Source organism: Dermacentor andersoni, chromosome 10 (assembly GCF_023375885.2).
Source record: "Dermacentor andersoni chromosome 10, qqDerAnde1_hic_scaffold, whole genome shotgun sequence".
In the NCBI taxonomy this organism is placed as follows: domain Eukaryota; kingdom Metazoa; phylum Arthropoda; class Arachnida; order Ixodida; family Ixodidae; genus Dermacentor; species Dermacentor andersoni.
The window spans coordinates 19,889,772-19,911,940 of record NC_092823.1 but is presented as its reverse complement, the minus strand read 5'-3'; the positions used below and the strand labels follow the sequence as shown (position 1 = coordinate 19,911,940).

Below are 22,169 nucleotides of genomic sequence, written 5' to 3'. Positions count from 1 at the left end.
CTGTTTCCGTGTGGACTTCGAGGCCACTCCTCTATCTGCCCGCCCACCTGCTTTTTGTAGCGGTTTCGTAGCTTCCCTAACCCAGTACCACCCTACTTGACATATTTCGCCCTGCGCAAATCAGCGTTCTTTTAACGCGAATCTCTCTTTTTTTCTCTCGAAAGTTGGCCTGCGTCGGGAGTGGTTCAGAGCATGTATATACGTAGAAGGAGCGTGACAGAGAGGAAAGAAGACGCGAGGAACTCGTTCGGACTTTTGCACCGCGTCGAATAGGCACGATGCCCTCTGGAGCTCCCTGGGAGTCGATCGCCCCATTTGCCTCTTGACAGCTGCAATTATCCGTGACCCCCCGCAAAAACCACTGCACACATTGCAGCTCTTACTTTTCTACTAACCTATGTCGAGAGGGAACCTAGATACAATTGTAGAGAGGGAGATGAGGGAGAGAATGGGTACAACCGACGTAGCCCAACACCTCCTAGACAAGAAGGCCTGAGTGCTCGGCGAGTGACGTCACGGCGAAGAGGCCAGCGGCGCGCTTGGGGATACGGGTTGAATGAAGGGATCGCGGCTTGGTTCACCTAGCAGCAGTATGCTTCCATTGACCACTCCACATTTTTTCTTCGTCTGAACTGCGGAATGAGCAGCAGACACCTTGCCTTTATTTAGAGGCACAGATACAAAGCAGCTATGTAAAGCTTGTGCAGGTATTGATGCCAGGAGCTTTTATAGCGTAGCGCTTTGTCGTCTTTGTAACGTACGTTTTTTGTGAATTATTATTATTTATTATACCCCATACTTCATACCTGTTACTTCAAATAAATTGAATCCATAAAAACCTTTCCTTCCGTATTTTGTACTTATGGTTTTTATGGCGCGGCAATGACGAATGTAATGCACTCGATTAGCTTCACAATTACGTATGAACAATTTTATTGGGGACACATGTACTTATTCCAATCTAGATTATGCTCAAACGAATAATTTCGCTTCCGACGCACTAATCACTGCAGTCCACTAATTTACAACAACTCAAATGAGTTTAGAAATGGGATATAACATATTCGTGCAGCTATTTACACGGAAACAGCTGCCTTAATGCGCAGAGTTTCAGCTTTCCTCTTCCTTGCCTTGGCATTGGCATCCAATATTTTGTCATTCATCTTGAAGCAGTAGTTCTTCAATAAAATATTCGTGCTACACCACAAAAGGTGCCTTAACACGAATTCATATTTATGTCTATCCTCGCAGACGTCGAACTCTGAGGAATCATCACTTTCTGTAACGACACTTGCTGTAATTGAGCAATTAAAATTTCCGTATTTTTCAAAAGTAACTATTTAAAGAAGTTCTGAACATCTTATCCTGGAGTGCGCTAATACAATGAAGTCTGTACGTGGTAGCGCCCTAATCCAGGCACTCTGGGCTTCTTCATATTACAGAAACTTGAAGACATTATTTTTCTGCCCCGATTTGTACATGTAATTGCTCCGGCAATTGGGCACGCAGCACTTATTAGGCATATCTTGGCATGGCACTCCACATTCCGCGGCAATGAAGACTCGCGGTACACACAATCGCAAGGACAGCACAAGTGTTGCGACTACATGCACTGGTCACGTCTAGAAAAAATGTGCGTTCGGAAGCATGCAGCAGCATGGCCGAGCATGCCGGGACTTGTTTAACCCCGAAGCTATTGAAGTAGCGGCAGGGGTCCTGGAACTAATTGAATTGTTGTCGCCGCTGTCGTCCCCTTGGTCTTCTCCGAATAGCCGGTGTTAACCAGTGTATATCTTCCGCGCTTCATTTTCAAAACTGGTGCGCCGCTCGTAGCTTAGTAGCACGCTGCACGGAACTTCTATGTTGTCCTCTTGTGCGTGACGTAGCTCAAGGGGAGAGGGTCAGCCAGAAGGCCTTAAGTTCTCTAGAGGGTGTTGCGTAGCCGCGAAACAAGTGAATAACAGCCTTGCTACTCTTCGCTCGCAGTTCCAACACAAGGGGCGCGTTCTTCAGGTCAGTTTAAATTCGCGTGACCTACCTCTTGTACGACCACCAGATATATCTTAGCATACACAATAATAATACCAGAAAGTGAAGACTCATGTTACGTTAACATTCGTTGCGTTCGTAAATCACGCACAAAAGGCAACTACAACTATAAGTTTCTTGACGGGAGATAGGGAAAAGGTGACGTGAGAAGGCAAGGACAGCGGTTGTGGGCAAACTGGATAAACTTAAGTTTTAGGTACGGTGACATGACAACCTCCTTCTCCCCCTCCCGACTTTCCCTTTAATCCATGTCGTTTCTCTTGAAACCTTGTTCCCTTGCCCACTTTCTGTTCGTCAAAAAATTAGTTAACAGCATGCACGCCTCCTGAAAGTATCGCGTTGTCTAAACAGTTGCAGCGTAACGATACTTCGTAATACAGGGTGTTTCAGCGAACACTCAAAATTTTTTAAAGGTTGCATGTGGCAGATAGCTCAATTCTAGTTCATTAGTCGGTCTACTCGAATCGGCGGACGCTACTTGCACAAAATAATTGAAATGCAAAATCGAATAATTAACAAGAATTCACTAAGTAACTTCTAGTTGATTATCTTATGATCCATATTGCAATTTACAAATTCTAGCAGTCGACTTCGTGAGGCGGATCCACTTGAAACGAATTTTCAGGATGACACCAGTTTCGAGATATAAATTCCCAAACATTGCGGAGAAATGTATTGGCGTTCCAGTTAGTTGTGCACTTCAGGGCATGTAACGACGGTTTGTTAACAAATTAACTGGAACGCCAATGCATTTCTACGCTAAGTTCGGGAATTTATATATCGAAACTGGTGTCATCCTGAAAATTCGTTCCAAGTGGACCCGCCTTGCGAACTCCACGGCTAGACTTTGTAAATTGCAATATAGGCCATAATGTAGTTAGTTAAAAACTTAATTATTGAATTTTTATTAATTAGCCTATTTTGGATATAAATTTTTTGTGGAAGTATTATCTACCGCTTCGAATAGACCAGCTAATGAACTAGAATTGTGATATCTGCCACAGGCAACCTTCAAAGATTTTTCAGAGTGTTCGCTGAAACACCCTGTATATGTACGTGCGCAAAGTTTTAAAGATAGTAACTTTAATTATTATACAGTTAAGCGTGACTTACGCGGAACATCATCATCATTATCATCATCAGCTTGGCTACGCCCACTGCAGGGCAAAGACCTCTCTCATATTTATCCAACTACCCCGGTCATGTGCTAATTGTGGCCATGTTGTCCCTGCAAACTCCTTAATCTCATTCGCCCACCTAACTTTCCGCTGCCCCCTGCTACGTTTCCCTTCTCTTGGAGTCCAGTTCGTAACCCTCAGTGACCATCGGTTGTCTTCGCTCCTTATTACATGCCCTGCCCACGCCCATTTCCTTTTCTTGATTTCAACTAAGATGTCACCAACTCTAGGTCGTTCCCTCACCCAATCTGCTCTCTTCTTATCCCCCCACCCCCTCTTAACGTTACACCCATCATTCTTTCCATAGCTCGATCGTTGCGTCGTCCTCAATTTAAGTAGAACCCTTTTCGTAAGCCTCCAGGTTTCTGCCCCGTGAGTAAGTAGTGGTAAGACACAGCTGTTATACACTTTTCTCTTGAGCGATAATTGCAACCTTCTTTTCATGATCTGAGAATGCCTGCCAAACGCACGCCAGCCCATTCTTATTCTTCTGATTATTTCAGCCTCATGATCCGGATCCGCGGTCACTACCTTCCCTAATTAGGTAGTGGAACAAGATCCAACTAATGCTCGCGTTATGTGGAATTTCATCATGAAAGTGGATGTCTTAGTAAAAACGATTGCAGGGGCTAAGCGTTAGTGTCTCCTCGAGGAATGTACACAAAATCTAGACGGACGGTAAAACATATGATACCGGTACATAACAAGTGTTTTATAGCCTCATAAATAATTGCGCGTTCTTCAGGTCAGTTTAAGTTCGCGTAACCTACCTTTTGTACGACCACCAGATATATCTAAGCAATCACACTAATAATACCAGGAAGTGAAGGCTCTTGCTGCGTAAAGATTCGTTGCGTTCGTAAATCACGCACGAAAGGCCACTACAACTTTGATAATTTGTTTATTTTACATTCACTCCTCTCAGAATACATAATTAGCATGCATTCATTTTTCATTCATTCATTCAAATAACTTTATTCAGTGCCCTGCGATTTGGTGGGGTGGGCCTGGACCCCGCCTAGGTTTCAGCCAAAGGTTGTTGGCCCTTGGCTGAAACCTTCATTTTTCATTCATTTTTGTGCGAAGAAAACAAATGAAACCTATGAATCTGGAAAAAAAGTCATTAAGGGGTAGTAGCTTCGTGCGATATGTTTGTCATCTTCGTCTTTGGAGGCTGCGCAGCGATGTCTGAAAGTAAGGAAGCAGAGAAACCGCAATTAAACGCAAGCATTTTGTCAAAATATAAAAAGAAAAACAACGAGATCATTTGACAAGTAATCTGAGCACTGCAGCTTTCTCTATGACGTGCAATGGGCGATAAGACAAGAAGCAACTCTAGTAGACGCTCACTCGCAACAGCCCAACAATTATGCGAATTTCAGAATTTGACATGCTTTACCTTTAGTATATCGCAGTCGAGTCAGACCTCGGTGGTCCCTTCTCACCACAATTTCTTCTGTTATATCAACTATTGGCAATATACTTTTCTGACGGGAGCTCCCTGGGACCCTCTGACGGCTGTGAACACGAGCGTGCATCTCCCATAAAAGCACCGTGGAAGCTGCAGCACGAGTCTTTGTATTCAGGGATGGGGTGCCCTTTCTTCCCGATAGAAAGGAGGTCTATATTCGGCGATAAAATTTGACGAAAAGAAAGCTTGCAAAAAGCCGGAACAGCAGCTTGAGGCGCTTCATGTTGCCGAAACAAGCGGAAAGCTTAAACCAGAAAATCGCAACTCCATTAACAAGAATGTTAAAGTAAGCGTACTTAAACATAAACAAGTCAGGATTTTCAAGGAAATAAAAGTTCGGTTGTAAACTGCTTCGAGAATTATTTAATGCTGTTAAGAATTGGTGGCACTACTACATCTTGCTCGAAGCAAAAACAACACCCCGGATGTGCTTCGAATGTGAAAAAAAAGTACGCTTGTGTTGCTTTTAATGTCCTCGAGATTAACTTTTTTTTTCCAGGTGCACTCCTTTGATCTAAAATCATGTTCAGAAAGTAAGCAAAAATTAAAGGCAAAGGTTATTCATGATGCTTCTCACAAGCTAACGTATAAGAAATTTGACGGACTGTAGAGGCGTTCTGTTTACATCTGCTAATGCACAGACGTGAAGCCTCTTAAGAAATTGGATAGCGTGGACAACAAAGACGGAAGAAACTATGGATGATGCCAACAAACGTCACGGCTTGCATCCCGAAGTTCATGAGTGTGTGGTTAGAGAAGGCAAATTTTCAGTACTTTCAAGATTCGCAGCTTTAGTCCAGCTAAAAGGTGGCGAAAGGTTTATGCACACTGTGTACTTACATGGATTTCTTCTTGTGCGACAAATACGCATCATGTAGACAGCCATGTGTGACAAAATAAAACAAAGGAGCGATCCAGCTGTCAGTAAACGAACACAAATACTGAAATGTTATGCAACAACATTGTTGCATCATATTTTTCAGCCGTACAATGCAACACTGTTCTCTTTTTTTGTCAAAGAAGTGAAGAAATAGACAATACTTACGAAGCTCAAAATGAATCTTCAGCATCACTGAACTTTCTCTAGAATGGCATTTTCGCAATTATATATATATCTATGCACTTAGGCATTAAGTTTTGCATTTAAACTGTATACGCCGCAGTACCACTTGCAAGACTCGACCGATATACAGGACAAATGTTGTATGCTTCGTTTGCTTCGTCACATTCAATACATCCAATTTATCAAGCCCTCATACGAACGAATGAAGGCTTAATACTCATGCATGTTTCAGGCCAAGTGAGCACCATGTCAGCATCAAAATTGTACCAGCACATCACAGTTTCATAGTTCTATTAGCAGATTGCGTAAAGGCGACCTATCTCAACAAAATCTATGGAGGCTTTGAATTCATCACTTGGCTTAATCTAGGAAACTGAACCTACTTTTTCTTCACGCATATGCTCTTTTGCTCATCACTTTGCAGAAGAAAAATATTCCAAAGTTTTTGCCTCTGCCCAATAGTTCCACAAGCGTCGATATTATTCAGTGCAAAAAAAAAAAGGGAGAAAACCTACTCCACACCTGCACCAGTGCGCAATGGTTTTATGTTTCCCTGCTTGATAAAACGCACAAAGCTCCACCAGCATTTGCACCAGCACCAGCACCAGTACTTAGACCAGCACTCGAAGCAGCTACGGTTCTTATGCAATGCACGTAACTAAATCAACGTCTCAACCAATACGTAAAGGTTATTTGGTCGATGTTTCTTTCTCAATATGAACCAGCACTCGTACCAGCACTCAAACAATCCGTATCATTCGCGCTTGCATTCGCGTATTCTAGAACTATAGAATGCACAATTTCAACCACAGTAAATGCATTTGTGAGCAAAAAATACAGTTTCAAGTACATTACCTCCAGTCGGCGGAAATAACTGATTATAATGCGCGCATTGACACGCAACTTTTGTCTAGAGCTGCCTGCGCAACGATTATACAACAAATGATGCAGCAGCTCATTTGCTCTCACAGCGCTGTGCCAAAAGTGCCTCGTTGCACCATGTGACACATTCGGCCGATCTCAAATATATGGGTGGTTTTTAATTCAGAACTTTCACATTTCTTGCGCTATGATTCACAAATACCACATGACGCAATTTTGGCCGAAAACGCATTACTTTATAAGATTATGCGCTTCGTTGTAATTAAGTTGCAGCAGTAAGTTGGAACAGCCAACGAAACTATAAGAAAGTTTCAGGATATGCGATTGCTCCTTTTATACGAAGCACTGTCACAATGTCGAATCCAAGTTTGTTCTTAGGGGTTCCGGCAAACGGTTAGCGTTTCTTTATTGAAATTGATGAAAAACAAGTGTTTACGTCACCCAGTTTGTTGAGTCCATTCGCTAGAAAAGATATAAACAGAAGAAAGCGTTAGACGTAAGAAAAATGGTCGACAAACTTCACGGCTAAGAAAGGAAAGGCATCAAATGCGTACTATCGATATAAAAAGCTCGAAAAAAAGAAAACGAGGGCAAGGTAGGATGACAGGACGGACACTCACTTATAGTTGAGCGTTTGTCTTTATTGAAAAAGGCTTGCGCACGTCTGGAAGCCCCATCGAACTTTTTTTTTCCTTTAGCAGTATATTTTAGGTCCAAGTTTCATTCATTTTTGACTATTATGAATTTGGTTTCGTAGTACGCCCGTGTAATGTAAGCGCTGTCGTCATAAATCGAATTTATGTCTTCCTATGTAGAACTATTGCGGGGACCGTCGTCGCCCGATCCACAGGGTTTGTGCACGTGAAGTCGCTCGAGTGAGGAGGTTTGCGTGGAATGCTCCCAGATGCGGCGACTTATACCTCTTTATAGCTGCCATAAGTGAAGGTTGAGAATTCATTTACTCCTATGCTACAGGCGCAGACGCGTAAAGAGAGATCAACTGTTAACTGTCTACTGTCATTTCCTCGTATACTAGCTGTAGCGTTTTGAGACGACCAGCATGACAGCCACGATGCATCGCAGCAATTTTGCTGAGGTATAAGAGCGCGAACAGCTGCGCGTCCGCCACTCTCTCCCACGGGCTCGCACAGCCGAGAACCTAGTGCGGCTGAGAAACCGGCCGAGAAGAAGAGGCGTGCAGTGCAAGGGTAGTGCATTATACGCGGTGCAGGAAGGGTGCAGGGACAGTGCCTTCTATATCCCGGGAACGCGAGGCCCTATGCTTTGCATAATTAACCCGCTTTGAACGCGACTAGGACCTGAAATAACTTTCCCACAATGATGTTGGGCAGTGCACGTGAATATTTAAAGGGACGTTTTCGATTTATTCATTTATGCGTACACAGCGCTATAGACTTTGGTGTCTACCCGCCGTGGTTGCTCAGTGGCTATGGTGTTGGGCTGCTGAGCACGACGTCGCGGGATCGAATCCCGGCCACGGCGGCCGCATTTCGATGGGGGCGAAATGCGAAAACACCCGTGTGCTTAGATTTAGGTGCACGTTAAAGAACCCCAGGTGGTCGAAATTTCCGGAGTCCTCCACTACGGCATGCCTCTTAATCAGAAAGTGGTTTTGGCATGTAAAACCCCATAATTTAGACTTTGGTGTCTGATGTTGGTGGAAGAGGAAACTACAACAGCGTAGACAGGTTGACAAAATAATGTCTAACCGGATAACTGAAGCATGATAGCAAAGGATATGGAAATAACAAAAAATAAATAAAAAGGGACGGTGGTAAGTACACCGGATGCTTTTTTAACGTGGCTAAAATTTTTATAAATCGCCTGTAGCCTACACACGAATCTGCTCATTGAGTTTGATTGATCGAAGAGGCGGCCATTGCTTAGACTGCAAATCAAAATACATATCTGAATGTTGGAGAGATTTCACTAAGCAACTTTTTAAACTAATTACTTTAGCGCAGATATAGCAACGCACGAATTGAAGCCAGGAATTTCGCTAGGCACATCCACTTGGAACGAACTTCGAAGCTAGCACCACTTTTGAGGTAAGCGCTGTCAAAGTTGGGATAAAAATACACTGTTGCTCCAATTAATTTTTTATAGAGGAGCTGTCATACGCTATGTTCTGGCGGTTTGTGCGCTCAGGCGAGAAAATGGCGGCCACCGCAGAGCTAAAGCATAAAGCAAAAGCGTATCGCCCGGTGTGCCTCAGCTGCGTTTAATCGCGATAAGTGTCAAAACGTATTGTAATAAAAAAATATCGTAATAAAAAAGTAAAAACGGAATAGACACTGTTAATACAGATTGCGGTTTGACGTCACAGGTTCAATAAACAACCACGCAACATTTTATCTCAGTTACCTACATGACGTGCTGTCCGGTCGCCGGCACTCGTGCATACACCCTGTTGAGTCTCGAGAGAGTTATTGTTGCGTCCACACTTGGCTTCGTCGCTTTTTGCAGCCGAACGCCCTGCCGGGTATTTAGCCGCATTCCTTCCTTCAGATTGTAATGCACCGAGTACAACCGATTAAAACTAGGCAGCTCACGTAATCCCTATACTCCGTTTCATACAATAAACTATGGGGCTTTACATGCCGAAACCACTTTCTAATTATGAAGCACGTCGTAGTGGAGGACTCCGGAAATTTCGACCCCCTGGGGTTCTTTAACGTGCACCTAAATCTAAGTACACGGGCGTTTTTCGCATTTCTCCTCCATCGAAATGCGGCCGCCGTGGCCGGGATTCGATCCCGCGACCTCGTGCTCAGCAGCCCAGCACCATAGCACTGAGCAACCACGGCGGGTGGTTTCATACATCGTGTGCAGCGCTGTGGAGGTGACAGACCCTTTTGCAGTGGCTGCTTTCAGCCAATGAAACACTGCGGTGTTCTTGCCAACAATTAAGGGAAATATATTTGTACTTATAAAATCTAAGTGATAAAAATATGTCTTAAAAAGGAAATAATGTATTCTTACGGCTGCTAATAGATTCTTTTAGATTAGCTTTTCAAATTAAAAAAAAATTTGCATTTGCAGCCCACTGCGGTAGCCTCACGTGCATGCTCGCGCGTGTTGCGTGAGGCATAGACGGAACGCGCGCAACGATATATTTTGTTGATCCAACTTCGTGCATCGCTTTCGCAGCACTGCTCGTTAAGTACGAGACGGCGTATAGCTTTACTCGCTTTTTCGCCACATCTGCTCCTCCTCCTACTTCCCCTCTATTTCCTCTCATCTGATTCGCTTCGAATTGCCGTCACTGCCTCTTCCCAACCTTTGCCGTCAGCCTTTCCACTCGCTTCCTCGCACTCCTTCGTTAGAGGGCGATGGCGTTAGCGCCTGGGAGGCAGCGAAAGAAATGCAGGGACTGACATCGCATTTAAACTGCGCGACGCAGATACATCCGAGCGAACCAAATCGCACTCACGCAATGGCAGTTCCCGCTCGGCGCCTGGGGTTGGGCTGCTCGCGTTGGCGGACGCGTTGGCGGACGCGTTTGCGCTCGCGTTCTTCCACGGGTAACGCGGCCCTCGGCCCAGACCTCCGCCGAAGAGCAGCCCCAGGGCGAGGATGACGAAAGAGAGCGTCACGCCCGCCACGCACAGCGCCGCTGTGACGCGACGATGCCAGCGCTGGCTGCAGCTGCTCTCGAAGTGCGTCTCCGAGTTGCGAAGGCCGACGCGACACCGGGTCCCTCCACTGGAAAGCGGGACACCGTCATGTGGAAGCACTAGCGGCAGCGACCGATCTGACGATCACTGTCATTTTAAGACAATTAAAATCGCACAAGAAATGGCAACGTGGAGGCAAGTGGAGCGCGAACTCGCAGCTAGGCGCTTATTCAGCAAACATGGTAAATATCAAGAAGCTCAATGCTCACACACACACACACACACACACACACACACGCACACACACACACACACACACACACGCACACGCGCGCGCGCACGCTCAATACATATAAACGAGAAGATAGAAAACCGAAGGGCTAGATTTTAATTAGCCATATCATATGAAGCCAACAGTGACGCCAAGATAATTTCCCCCATGCTGTCGTTGGTGTCATTGTTTGTTGGCTTCTTATAATATGACTTTATGCATCCTATACACATACACACGCCCTTATAAGCTCTCACATATACTCTCTACTTCTATCACGTGACCAACATCCCCCACACATACATTTTTTCCACTTTGACACTCCCAATGCTAACGAATGAATAAAACCGGGTTCCGCGGGTTTTTTTTTTTTTACAGCGGAGTTGCATATTTCTACCCTCCCATACCTTTTTCAATGTCCGTGCCTCAAAGCTCTCGCTGCATGCGTCTATGAGGAGACAAAGCAATCCAGCAAGGCATGTGCTGACGCCTGGCGTAGCAAGAGGAAAGCTAGGGAACCACCCAGTGCATAGTTTCATACACGGAGGAAGGAAACTAAGGAGAGGCCCTGACGTCACTCTTTGTGAAGCAAAAGTGAAGCCGGAATTTGTCGTTGCTCATGGCGATGCTCCGCCTTTTGGGCCACCCTCCTCTCTTGTTTACATCTTTCGCGAAACCACGCCGCGCTGCGCGTGGTGTCGCGCGCGGAGCGCGCGCGCTCGCGCAACATCTGGCAGAGCAGGGTGCAGGTAACACAGCGCAACAAGAGACGGCGACTAACGCAAACCCGCCCACTCAGCGCCTTTGCCACGGCCCGAAACCAACCAGAGCAACACGTGTGAGCGCTCAAAACCATAACAACGCCGCCATTGTGGCCCAAAAGGCGTGGCCATACAACAAAAAAATAAAAAAGCAGCAAAAAAATGAGAACCTACTACGTCATTTCCGCCACACTTTTCTCCTAGCGCGCGGAGGGGGTAGGGCCTCTCCTTAGTTTCCTTCCTCCGTGGATTCATACAATAATTACTGGAGGGAATGGTGGCGCTAGTGTGTACGGGAGCTGCAGTGGAGGCGGTTGAGCTAGCGTGGGAATTATGGGAAGAACATGGGCTCGACTAAACTTCGGTCTGCTTGCTTTAAACGTCTCTCCGACTTCGTAAATTCGTCATTTTCAGCGAGGAACTGCGTAATAAATAATTAAATAAACGTTATTAAAATATTCCGCCTGCAGGATTCGAGCACAGGACCTGTAGCGAAGAAGACCGACATTGAGGCCAATACCTCACGGACGCATGCTCAGAAAAGTGGCATAGAACGCCCTTACGAATTTCTCGCGGGCAAGCTAGCGTCTTGAGAGTCTTGGCGCTTTTCAATTTGGACACCTGGGCAGGTTCAGCCCCTATTAAGCAGTTTTGGCAGAGCGCTTCCGCTCCGCTCGGCTCAGACCAGTGCGTCCTAAGAATTTCAACACGGCTATCCAGTGGGTATGACCGTCCGCGTGAGCATAGCGCTCACACCGGCAGCGGAACGTAGGCTGCCTACGTTCCGCTATACGAGACCGAGCGTAGTGTAGTCGTTTTACAGCCACGCCGAAAGCGCGTGGATGGCGCCTCTGGTAAACGCGCTTGTCAAAAAAAAAAAAAAAAAAAGAACACCAACTTTTGCCTTACACGGAAAATGGGGGTAAGCGAAGCTTGTACTGCGTGCACCTGACCTTCGTCATGGTTAAGTAACCCACAGGTAACGGTGCCGGATTGCTTCGGTCTCCCGGTCCCTCAGTTTAAAGAAAATGCCGAGGGCGCAACTCTTTCGAAACAATTTTTGTTAGTCAAGGCGCAAAGCTCATAAAACACCGTCCTAGATGTCGCGGGCTTGTCATTACGCAACGGTACGATGTGTGCCGTCTTCTGAAACTTGTGTATCACATGGTTACAAGTCCCGCAATTGTGGACGTATGGTTGCAAAAGTGCGAGCTGTTTCAAGATGAGGCATGGTGCTAAATACTGAAATAGTGGGGAAAGGAATTAAAAAAAAATTCTGGCACTCTACGTCCCAAAACCACGATCGAATTATGAGGCACGCCGTGTAGTGGGGTGGCTCCGGAACAATTTCGGCCATCTGGGTATGTTCAACGTGCACACGATTGGGCGGCACAAGGACTTCTTTGCATTTGCCGCCATCGAAACGCTACCGCCGCGGCCGGGATACGATCTCGCGAACTCGGGCTTTTCGAACGGATGGCAGAAGCGCGAAATGTCGCGAGCGTTAAAAAAAAGATAGAAAAAATGCACCATCATTTTATAACACAACGTAGAGGGAACTTCAGAAAACATTCAGCGGCGCCTTTACGCGATGTTACGTGTGGACGGCTCAGGGCGTTCTGCCACAGAGCACGTGTCGCACGTTTGTACCGGCCGCAGCGCCCGCATTCCGGTTAAACCGCAATGCAGGAAGGGTTGTGCACCGAGCCTTTCACCGTTGCATCCCTAAAAACCCATCGTGCAGTTCCGGGACGGTAAATGCCGTAATTTCCTAATACCGCATGCAAATCACTCGTAGCGGCAATTCAATGAATTCTAAAAATTGTATGCACTGCTTCGCAAACGAAAATAGCACGCTTACCCGCTGCATGGATGGAACAGCTGGTAAGGAGTGCCAAGGGGGCCGTTGGGGTTCGCTGCACGTGCTCTCCCTTCTCTCGCACCTAAACGCTGCACTCCCAGGTGTCGCTCTTGCTGTTGTTTCCAGGCTGCAAAGGGCGCCTGAACCGTCTGGGTCCTGTTTCAAAATTAACAAGTCGGCACTCTATTTGCCTCAGTTTACTGGAAACGGCAACTAAGGAAAAAAAAAAACATGAATGGCAGAGAAGATACGTTTACAAGGCGCTTCACAGTCGTCTTGCTGTCTACTTGGTCCTTTTATGTATCTGTGGTCGTTAGCAAGCCAGGACAAACTTTCTTAAGAATATATGCATTGATCAGCCACTTCACTAATTTAAGTGCGAAATAGCCCAACAGCAAACTTGTCTGACAGTTGACTGTCAGGTGGACATTTTTTCCCTTTTCTGAAAGTTTCTCCACCTTGCTGATCTCTGCCGAAGTGACTTGCCATGACGAGGGTTCATGCGCTTCTAGTTTTCAATTTATTCACCCTGACCCTGCTATCTTCTAGCTTCCTGATTAGCACAGACTGTAGAGCAACCAACCCGGAACGGTATTGGTCCCGAGTTCAATCCCCCGACCACGCCAATATTTTTTAAAAAAGTGCTAAGCTTACTCTTCGACCAACCCGTATGTGTTTCCTGTGCAGACTCACGTTACTGTCGGATGAGTGACAGTCTTACACTTTCAGTAAGTTAACTTGTCGTTCCGACACAGGATCGATGGCTCGGCATCTATCGACTCCGACTCTATAGAAGAGGCTGCATTTGGTCCATCAGGCTCATTTGGTTTGGCAGTCCAGTCGTTGTGCTATTCAGAAACTATGAGTATACTTGAAGAAAACACGGTTGTTAGACTTATGGTATGCATTGTTATCGCTTAAGTTGTTATATTTGTCACATCCTAAACGCTAAATGTTTTTAAATCTTCTGCTTAACATTTCATAACAGGAAACCCGGTTTTGTCGTGGCTTTTTCTGGCCTACATTGCAGGACAGAAAGGGACACACAAATGTAAAAACACTGTCCATAGTCACAGCAGCCATATTTGTGTCTATCTTCCCTGTACTGCAGCCGCAACAATACTAAACGGATTAGTCTACCAAGCCATGTTTTATCGTGACATTTGTGGACGCTTCGATGATAACGAAACGGAACATACTAAGCCAGAATTCAAACATGCAGCGTAAGGCATAACGCAAAATCGATCAATAAATAAGTGGAGACGACCTGCAGTTATGCAAAAAAAGAAAAGAACCGCATGGTTCTTTTACAGGAATTTGTGCGCAGTGGCATACAACAGCTTGTTCCAGCCAATTCGAACGATTTCGCGACGTACTTTCTGCGCTCCAAAGGTGGCTCACGTCGGGAAAGCAAAAAGAGCCAGATAAAAAAAAAGAGAAGCCGCGTTCGGACATTCCAATTGTTATATAATAACGTGTAGGTATGTCAGGATCTTTCACTCAGAAAATTGCACTCAGTAAAAGTATGCACTGCTATAGATTATACAATTCGGGAAGCAAGATGACTCGGGAAAGATCGGGCCTCTTCGATTTTCGGAGTTCTGGCAGCCCACTTGCAGTTAGAAGGCAGCGAGCTAGTTCCGGTCCTGATAGGAAGTCACGTGGGCTGGGATCCCAAGACAACCCGAAGCTACCCGAAGTTTGTAAAATCGAGCACCGGGACAAGTGGCCGCGGGATAAACGCAAACATGCGACCGAAATGGCAGCGGTTCAGGCGCGCTCGGCGTAGACGGCCCAATTATGCGTTACTGGCTTGAAAATGCATCGTTGCATTGGGGAACACGATCACGTCTGCGAGATTTCGCGTGACTCGGCATAGGACGCGCACTGGGCACCTCACTTTGCACGGTGCAACAATGGGCTCACAAGACGTCCGATGCCAAGGCGCGAAATTGCGCGTAAGTGATCGTATCCGTGAAAGCGATCGCTCGGGGATGCCTACTCGCAGCGATAACGTCGGCCACCGGCGACATTGATGCATTGGCGTTTTGTCGTCATTTGACAAGACACGAATAAGCAGGATATCGGGTACATCTTATACGCATAAGATTTCATGTCGACATACTTGCATGGACTTCGATTTGAAAAAGTCTATTTCCGCGGATGGTGCTTCTCTTCTGCCCCTGTGCTTAAGAAGCAGGGGCTGCGGTTGGCGAATGAAAATGCGCGCCGCCTGTGACCAGTGGAAAGTTTCACACAAAAAATAGTATTGGTCAGTCATGAGATCAATAAGCTTATGTACGTGTGTCCATTATTCAACTAGTGCATTCCTTTAACATCAATTTCTTATTGTTAGAACACGTCGGTTTCGAGCTGCCACCCAAGCATACGACAGAGAGGCGGAGAGAACACAGGCTATAGATGCGACGCCATCGCTAGCTGGAGAAAAAGGTCGCAGTTTCGCCTGAAAGGCGAAGATTTGATTGCGATATCAAATTTGATGGACATATACCAAGTAACTATGCGAAGTAAAGATATTAGTTTTAGCAGCCGTATAAACTTGTAAACATAGGCATACTAAACTAACAAGCATGGTGTGACGCGTGCGCAAGCAAACATGCACGCATCTCACTTGATGGCCCCTGAAACTCGCTGTCAAAACGCTGGAGTGAGGAAGCACGGCGCGAAAACACAAAGCGCGCGGCCGGACTCTGTCCCGGTAGCAGATGGCTTTCACGATACCGCGGGCTGGAATGACAGGCGCGGCCAGCCGGGCCGCCGGGAGTAGAGCGTCACCCCCTCCCTACCCTCGCCCGCGGAGCATTGTGGGCGACGGAAGACGGCGCGCTTCCTCCCCGCTTTCTTCCTTTGCGTGCGCGAGATTGAGCCGCCATCTCCGGCTCACCCTCGCACGCTTTCACTCGCACATACAGCATACAGCACACGGCGAGAATTTTATTGCCCTTGGATTTTGTACGGAACCTCATGGCGACGGTGACGGCGATGCCCGAAATGGGCCTGTGTTGATATTGTTGAACTGGTATCTAAGTAAAAGGAGATATCACCGCATATACGCAAGAGATTTGCAAAGGGATAACACCAGAGAAAGATGAATCGAAAAGGCGCCGCGATTGGAGGAAATGAGCGTACTGCAACTCGTCCGGAACACGGTGCAAATAGCATGCACACATGAGAGTCCGGCGCTGTGTTCACGGCCGGAATGAAGCCTTCACAGGACACACATACGCACAAAAGAAAGCTTCAAATTGTTCGCCGCTGCTCGTATCGCACCACCTCGCAAGGCGGAATGGTGCGTTCCAACCTTGGAAAATAATGCTAGAACTAATGCCATTCCAAGGTGACCGTAGTCAGGTGGCTGAGAGAGGTAAGAGTCCTCAAGCGTCCGCGTTGCCATCCGTTAGGTCCCCCCAATGACGGCGGCGAGCGTTCACCGTCTCTTTTGGTCGTCTCCTAGCCAGTGAACTTCCAGAGAGCAGTCATACCAAAATTATCCTGGCAGCTTCTGGCAGCCCGCGGGTAGCCAGAAACCCACAGCACAAGGAAAACGAACGCGCGGCGCAAGTGCCTCGCGCGGTGGTCGCGAAAAACTTGCTTCGGGTGGGTGAAAGAACCCAAGCAAGTTTAAAAAAGGAAAAATTAAATTATGGGTTTTAACGTGCCAAAACCACTTCCTGATTATGAGGCAAGCCGTAGTGACGGACTCCGGAAATTTCGACCACCTGGGGTGGGGTTCTTTAACGTGCACCTAAATCTAAATACACGGGTGTTTTCGCATTTCGCCCCCATCGAAATGCTGCCGCCGCGGCCGGGATTCGTTCCCGCGATCCCGTGCTCAGCAGCCCAACACCATAGCCACTGAGCAACCACGGCGGGTTAAAAAGGAAGGCGCTCTTGCTAGCTATGGCAGCCCGCAATTAGCCGGAAGTGGGAAATTGAAGAGACCCATTATTAGTGCAGCCAAATAAAGGCAACAGACCCGCCGTGGTGGCTTAACGGCTATGGAGTTGCGCTGCTAAGCCCTGGGGCTCAGCAGCGCAACTTGTTATGGCGGCAGCATTTACATGGGGGCGAAATGCAATAACGCCCACGTACCGTGCATTCGGTGCAAGAACCCCAGGCGAACGAAATTTATCCGGAGCCCCCGTCTACGGTATGCTTAATAATCATACTGTGGTTTTGGCACGTGACACCCAAGGAATCTAATCTCTAAATGAATCCAACAGAAAGGCTGTTGTTTGAGCGCCCATTGGCGGAAAACTGTCTTTTACAACCGTGAGCCTCATGCTAGTTCTTCGTAGGGTTTCACGCAAAGTAGCAGCGGCCAGAAAAACGTCTGCTCCTGTCGCATCCCAGAACTCCTCTTATTAACCTTTCGGCCTTGAAATTTTTTTATCACACTGATATTTTTTCTACCATGTTATTTCGGTTCTTTGCCGCATAAGAAACCGAAATTTATGAAAAAAATGTTTGTGTTGAGTCTCATGTAATGTCTGGGATCATGTCCTCAAATGATGCCATGAGGGCCCAGTGGGTGTAGAAGCGACAAAAGTGGATCTTTTGTAACAGTTTATTTTCCATGTTACAAATATACTTCGATGCAGTAAATGTTGCTAATGTTGAGGCTGCAGTGTCGCCTGCATATTCTGGGATGTTTTAGAAGCCAAAGAAGCCGACCCGTCAATGAAGACAAACAGCTGCTGAGTTCACGCGATGTGTGCGCGTGGAGCCAGATGAGCTGCTGGCACTTCTTCCTTGCTGACGTCAATTTTCCGTTGTTTCGTTTGGTATTTCTATTTCCCAGTACTTGAGCTACTGGCAATATGCCATTTTCAGTGATGGCTTCCAGTATAAGCGCAGACGGGGGTATTTACCGACTCCCATTAGCAAGTGTAGAGAAATAAGTTTCCTTATTTCTTCTTCATTCGTTTGGACCGGTTTTCCTTCTTTGAACACAAAATGCAAGTTTGTTTTGTTAGCCAGCTCAACAAACACGTTCTTTGGCACGTAGCGCGAGAAATATTCGTACCGAATTGGCAGCTTGTCAAGACAATGCTCATTTTCGTCATAAACTCCACTAAAATCAGCAGATGGTTTGTCAAAGGCTCTTCTGGACCATGACATTTCATTACACGGTTGCTCTTCATCTAATTATCCAGAAGTTTCCGACGAATCGAGGACGCAGTCATCGCTTCCTGTTTCTTCAGGAATTAAGTCGTCATCTTCGTCATATTCTTCATTCTCCCCAACGTCTGAAGTTGGGCGAACATTTCATCTGCGTCTTCGAGCGGCGCAAATCCAGACCTGCAGGCCCTAGTCGCTGAGTAGAAGTAGTGAGGTTTCATTCCGGCGCCTGAAAAATAAACAGAAGTCGCTTTACTTCAAGGCGCCACCCTAGCCCAACATGCGAGATGCGGCACCCACTCAGCCCTCGTGTACTCAAATGAGTACACACATTATTACGCATGCGGTGACTCAACTACGAATACGTGCGGGATGTTTTAAATAATTATATATTCTATAGGGAGGTAAAAACATTCTCCTAAATTCTCAACTAGCCAGTAACAGCGCCTCACAAGTAAAAAAAAAAAAAAAAAGAAAACGCACTTACTTGGTCCAGCTTCGACGTTGTCGTCTTTCATCTTTGTTGTTTCTTGCCGGTTCTCTGGCAAACACGAGCACACGAGAAGTGATGTCCATGGCGATGGAGATGCCTGCTGAGTTATATGGGTTTCTGTTTTTGTTTCGTTTTGCTGTTTATCGTGCAACCCACGGCTTTAATGTCTTGTCCTCATTTGAGGACACCAGGGCCGAAAGGGCTAAGGTGTTGTAATTAAGGCACTGGTGCTGAACAGATGGCTGTGAGGGACGCTTAGTAGACGGCTCCGGATTTTTTTTATCACTAACTGGTGCTCATTTAATGCGCGGCAAAAAACGCCACCATGCAACAGCATTTTCGCATTGAGCCCCCAACGAATGTGGTCGCTGTAGCTTGAAATCGAACCCGGGACCTCGAACTTAGCAGCACAATTCTATAAGCCCTGAGTCACCTCGACGCAAGCGAATCATCTGGTTTGTTCACCCAAGTACACGTATAGTGGCCTCCGAGGTTGCAGCGGCGCACACTAGTTATCTTGGAGGCCACGCACGCATCAGCCTATATCAGAGGTGGCTCTATCTAATTAAAGATGGTTAGATGGGCAAGCTGGTATACGTGCATTGTGGGATCCAACAATACCGACCACCTCGGTTGGCGCACGCACCAGTCGAGGTGGTCGGTGTTGGCTGTGCGCTTGTTCCCACCAATAGTACATGTTGAAGTTAAAGAAGTCAACACGTATGCCATGGAACAAAATTATTTCGCAAATGCATGCTTTCATTGGAGTCCAGTAACTTTCTCAGCTAACATGCAAAATGATGCGGGTTAACATGACAAGTTTTCGCCTTTATATAAAGACATCGCATGACCAGCGAAAAAAAAAAATATTACGCGATACCGATCTCACTTGATACCTTAAGCACCTTGCTTATAGAACGCTGATCAGACGTTCAGAAGAGTGCACGACAATGGCAGTGTTCGAAGAAGAGTAGCTTCACAGTTCTCGTTAATCCCATTCGAGGCAAAAATAAGTTTTGTGTAAGATTGAAAGCCCGGTCTTGAAGAAGGCACCGTCTGTTAGGTTTGTGCATAAAGGAACCTTAGAGAACAGGCAGCATTTAGCGGACTCTTCAATGACCAACACAACGACAAACCAGGACGGCTCACACCGGGCTGCGTATCCACAAAGACCATCCTTACCGCTAGAATTCAGATTTCAGCCAAACTTTTCATTCGGCATATTACCGAAAGCGGCCGGCCAATGACAAGCAGCACTCACGAACTAAATCTTTGTAAATGCGGCCCGGATTCCTCGTAATATGTATTGTCTACCGATACGCCATTATCGGGTGGTGTGCAGGTCGCGCTAGGCCTTTCCGACAGCAATCTATTGCAAGTGCTCATCTTGCGCAGTCTCGAATACGCCCGAATGGGTGCGATTGTGTTCCGATGGTGCCTTTAACGTGCTCGCACTTACGTGGCATCCGTGCAGGCGTGCTCCATCGTGCTAGAACTGCCACTCGCCGACATGGCGCACACAAAGGCTTCGGACCTCGCTCAGCTTGGGTCTGCAGCGATGACAATGGTGATGCATCCGAGCCGCTGTCACATGCCCGCTGGGGGAGTGGGCCTAGAATAGAGAAACGGTGTCCAAAGGTAACATGCTATATAAGCTAAATGTACTAGGTAAATAGAAGGGGAAAAAAAGCAAAATGGCCAGGCGTGTGTTAAGATAAATATTGTGTCTCACAAAAAGAAACCGAGGAAGCGTTTGTTGAAATAATCAACTCCAATGGAAACTTGTCGATGAGAGAACGAAGTTTGATCTTACCACACATGCTCCCAACTAGGTCTTCTTTTTTTAGCTTCTTTCATACGTGGACGCACTCAGCACCCAACGTTACTAAAATGAAGTTTTGTTTTCATTTGTCAAGGATAACGACGTTACGGTAAATCTCACAGAAGAGGAACTTACTATATACAGTGCGATATTGCTAAAATGAATAACAAGCTATGTCTACTTGCAGTACGAGGGCAAGATAAACGAACGGTTGTAATTTGCCCTAAAATTCCAAATTATGGGGCCACTGACCTGTAGAATGCACTCTAAAAACTAAGGGAGTGCCGGGCACTCTCTTTGAGGGAGTAGCTGCTTGTCCCATATTTCACTCTCTTTTCGAGAGTAGATCGACCCTCTTTGAGAGAGAGTAGGTCAACTCCTCCTGACAGAGTTTTGTTACTCCACCGCAAGGAATTGCTAGTACTCTTCCGCAGAGTGCTGATACTCTCCCCGCAGGGTTAATGGTACACCGCCAGACCGAGTACTTCTACTCCCCCAAACAGAGTGCTTGTACTCCTTCAGAACAGAGTGCTAGTACTCTTCCCAATACCCTCTAAGCCAAGTCCTGGTCACGCATGCAGGCAGGAAATCAGATCAAATTAGGGCCGCTGATATACTGTTCCCTAGGCGGCTCCTCAGAGACACTGGCCCGATTCCAAGCGGTCTTCAGAATAGGCGTGAGCAAAGTTATGCAGGATTTTAAAGTCATTTTTTCCTGGCTATTTGCTGCCTACCGTGAGGCGTGACTGCTCTGAAGTGGCCTATGCGTATGCGTCACGAACGCCACTGAGGAGAAAAAAAAAGCGAATTAACACTTAATCTGCAAATTTCACAATCAGGAGTCACACAATCTAATTAGAATACAATTGTCAAGGAAATCACATACTTAACAAGAATCACAATGCTCTATACATCACGTGAATTCGAACCCGCGTACACTCGCATTTGTACAATTCAAAACACACATCATAATCATTACACCACAGCGCCGCCACGCCCAGTCGTGTTCTTTTAGAGGTTATATATATACCAAACGTATTTGATGAATCGGCTGTGGTGGGTGGGGTTTCTCTGCAGTGTGCTGTGCTGTTGTGTACTGGAATACGTGTGCGTTTGCATCATTTCCATTCCTTGCTACGACTAACGAAGGAAGACAACGTAGACGACAACGTGAGAACTATTCACGGCTTGTCGTCACCGCAGGAAAATAACAAATGTGCCGTTCAGCTCATGATCGAGTGCTTCTCCAGTCCATGTTCTCCAAAATACGCGGATACAAAGTATTGCGCCAACCATCCACGTATGTGAATTTAATTCGCGCGTATACTGGTGAGCAACTGCGACGCCAGTACCAGGCATTTCGACGTGCCTCACGCTGCCGTGTAGGCGTTCTTTTCAAGTGCATTAGTTTAGAGTTTGGTTCAGTCCGCTGTGAGCTGTTGTCCAGCATTAGCAGCGGATCGTTAGCGTTTTGAAGCGCGTGCATTCCAGCATTTGGAGACTGCTTATGCCGATAGCCGCGTCAAATGCATTGGCAC

General features: G+C 46.5%; 1 protein-coding gene across 5 annotated transcripts; it reads right to left on the bottom strand.

The window, feature by feature from the left end:
* Positions 1–4,109: 4,109 nt before the first annotated feature.
* LOC129381918 (uncharacterized) lies at positions 4,110–20,377 on the bottom strand. Of its 5 annotated transcripts, XM_072284847.1 has the most exons (6): positions 20,269–20,377; positions 13,175–13,330; positions 10,098–10,369; positions 9,029–9,166; positions 7,080–7,105; positions 4,110–4,415 (listed from the first exon to the last, which is right to left on the bottom strand). In XM_072284847.1, exons 1-6 carry the CDS (start codon positions 20,319–20,321, stop codon positions 4,383–4,385), a joined length of 678 nt encoding a protein of 225 aa, XP_072140948.1. In that variant the 5' UTR covers positions 20,322–20,377; the 3' UTR covers positions 4,110–4,382. The 5 variants fall into 5 exon arrangements, 4 of the variants coding, with proteins under 4 accessions (XP_072140948.1, XP_072140950.1, XP_054921158.2 ...); XM_072284849.1 differs by lacking the exon at positions 9,029–9,166 and having other exon boundaries at positions 20,269–20,376; XM_055065183.2 differs by lacking the exon at positions 9,029–9,166 and having other exon boundaries at positions 7,085–7,105; positions 20,269–20,374.
* Between the last annotated feature and the right edge of the window lie 1,792 nt (positions 20,378–22,169).

Excerpts from the sequence above, each read along its gene's own strand:
- LOC129381918 (XM_072284847.1), bottom strand. The coding sequence starts at position 20,321 with ATGTCGGCGAGTGGCAGTTCTAGCACGATGGAGCACGCCTGCACGGAT. Across the intron at positions 10,370-13,174 it reads CTGTTCCATCCATGCAGCGG|TGGAGGGACCCGGTGTCGCG; the intron begins GTAAGCGTGCTA and ends CCCGCTTTCCAG. Across the intron at positions 4,416-7,079 it reads GACTCAACAAACTGGGTGAC|ACATCGCTGCGCAGCCTCCA; the intron begins GTAAACACTTGT and ends CCTTACTTTCAG.